This window comes from Plasmodium relictum (assembly GCF_900005765.1).
Source record: "Plasmodium relictum strain SGS1 genome assembly, contig: PRELSG_00_v1_437, whole genome shotgun sequence".
NCBI lineage: Eukaryota > Apicomplexa > Aconoidasida > Haemosporida > Plasmodiidae > Plasmodium > Plasmodium relictum.
Genome location: NW_021628673.1, coordinates 26,877 through 28,204, shown reverse-complemented (window position 1 = coordinate 28,204; position 1,328 = coordinate 26,877). Strand labels below are relative to the sequence as shown.

The following is a 1,328-nucleotide window of genomic DNA, read 5'->3' as shown; positions in this document are numbered from 1 at the left end:
ATAAATGATATATAATAATAAAAACATATAAATTCTTTATAAAAAATAATTTTTTCAAAAATAAAAAAACATTACATATTTTTTTTTAACTTATAATAAGAAAAAAGAACCATTGGGCTTAAAATACAAACCATTTATACAGTAACTTACTTCATTTTATTTTTTTTAATATAAAATATAAAAATAATATAATTATAGTGCTAAAAAAACTTAACATAGAACTCACTAATACATATAATTTATAAGTAATTATGATAGAATCCATTATATTATTTAACATTCTAATTTACAAAAAAAATTTTATTTGTTTTGTTTTTATGATAAATTTTATGCCAGTGAATGCCAAAAATATATTTATTCAGGTAACTAACTATTTTATCGCTTCATTTTTCAGTACTCAATTGGGGTTGAATCAATAAAAAAGTTGTGGAAAAAGTTTTAGTATCTCTAGGCATAATTTTTTATAATTAAAAATTATTTAAAAAGTTCTAAATAACTCATAAAGATTTAATTATAAGGGTGGGCTTCCATCATCAGGTTCCACAGGAAAAGTTCTGGAAGGTATTATAGAAAAAGAAAAGAAATCATTTAAAAAACCTCTTATTCTGGTTGCTGCATTTTGTAATTTTTCTTCGGATAATGCAATTCCCTTAGATTCTCCCTTTTCCTTAAGATACTCTTTTATCAAATTTATATTGTCAATTATTTTCTTTTTATATTTATTGTCCTTTTCCTTTAATGCCTCCAAAAAAACTTTTTGAAATGTATCTTCCTCCACACTAAAAATTTCCTTTAATTTTAAGGAATATTGCTCTGTCAATGGTTCATCAAAACAATAATCATATAGACGATTACTTATTCTGTATGCCATTGGATACTGCATTTCTTTTGGTACTTTATAAAGTTTGCAATCTTTTTCAAATTTATCAATATCTTGTGCTATAGCATCATAATTATTTAAAGCTTTTTTTTTATCTTCGTCACTACTTTCTTCCTTTAATTTAGATAAATATCTTACTGTTATTTCGAATTCTAAATAACTAGCTATCTTACATTGCTCAAAAGATGGATTTCCTATACATGGTATATTTTCTTGTTTTACGGAATCACTCATTTGTGATGAATTTATAAGAACTAGTTTCAAATAAATTAAAATAATATATATATATATATTGTTCATATATTAATTACAGATACAAAAATATTTCATAAATCTTTAATTTAGTGAATAAAAAAAAAGTAAAATTATGATTTTCTATTAAAATTAATTATAATAAATTAACAACGTTCATATGTTCACTCTTATAACATTAACATGCTTTCATTTT

General features: G+C 21.8%; 1 protein-coding gene across 1 annotated transcript; it reads right to left on the bottom strand.

The window, feature by feature from the left end:
- Positions 1–511: 511 nt before the first annotated feature.
- On the bottom strand, positions 512–1,114 carry PRELSG_0029800 (gamete antigen 27/25, putative; the record flags this gene model as incomplete). Its single annotated transcript, XM_028676056.1, has 1 exon — positions 512–1,114. The coding sequence occupies one exon, from the start codon at positions 1,112–1,114 to the stop codon at positions 512–514; it is 603 nt and encodes a 200-aa protein (XP_028531197.1).
- Positions 1,115–1,328: the final 214 nt, after the last annotated feature.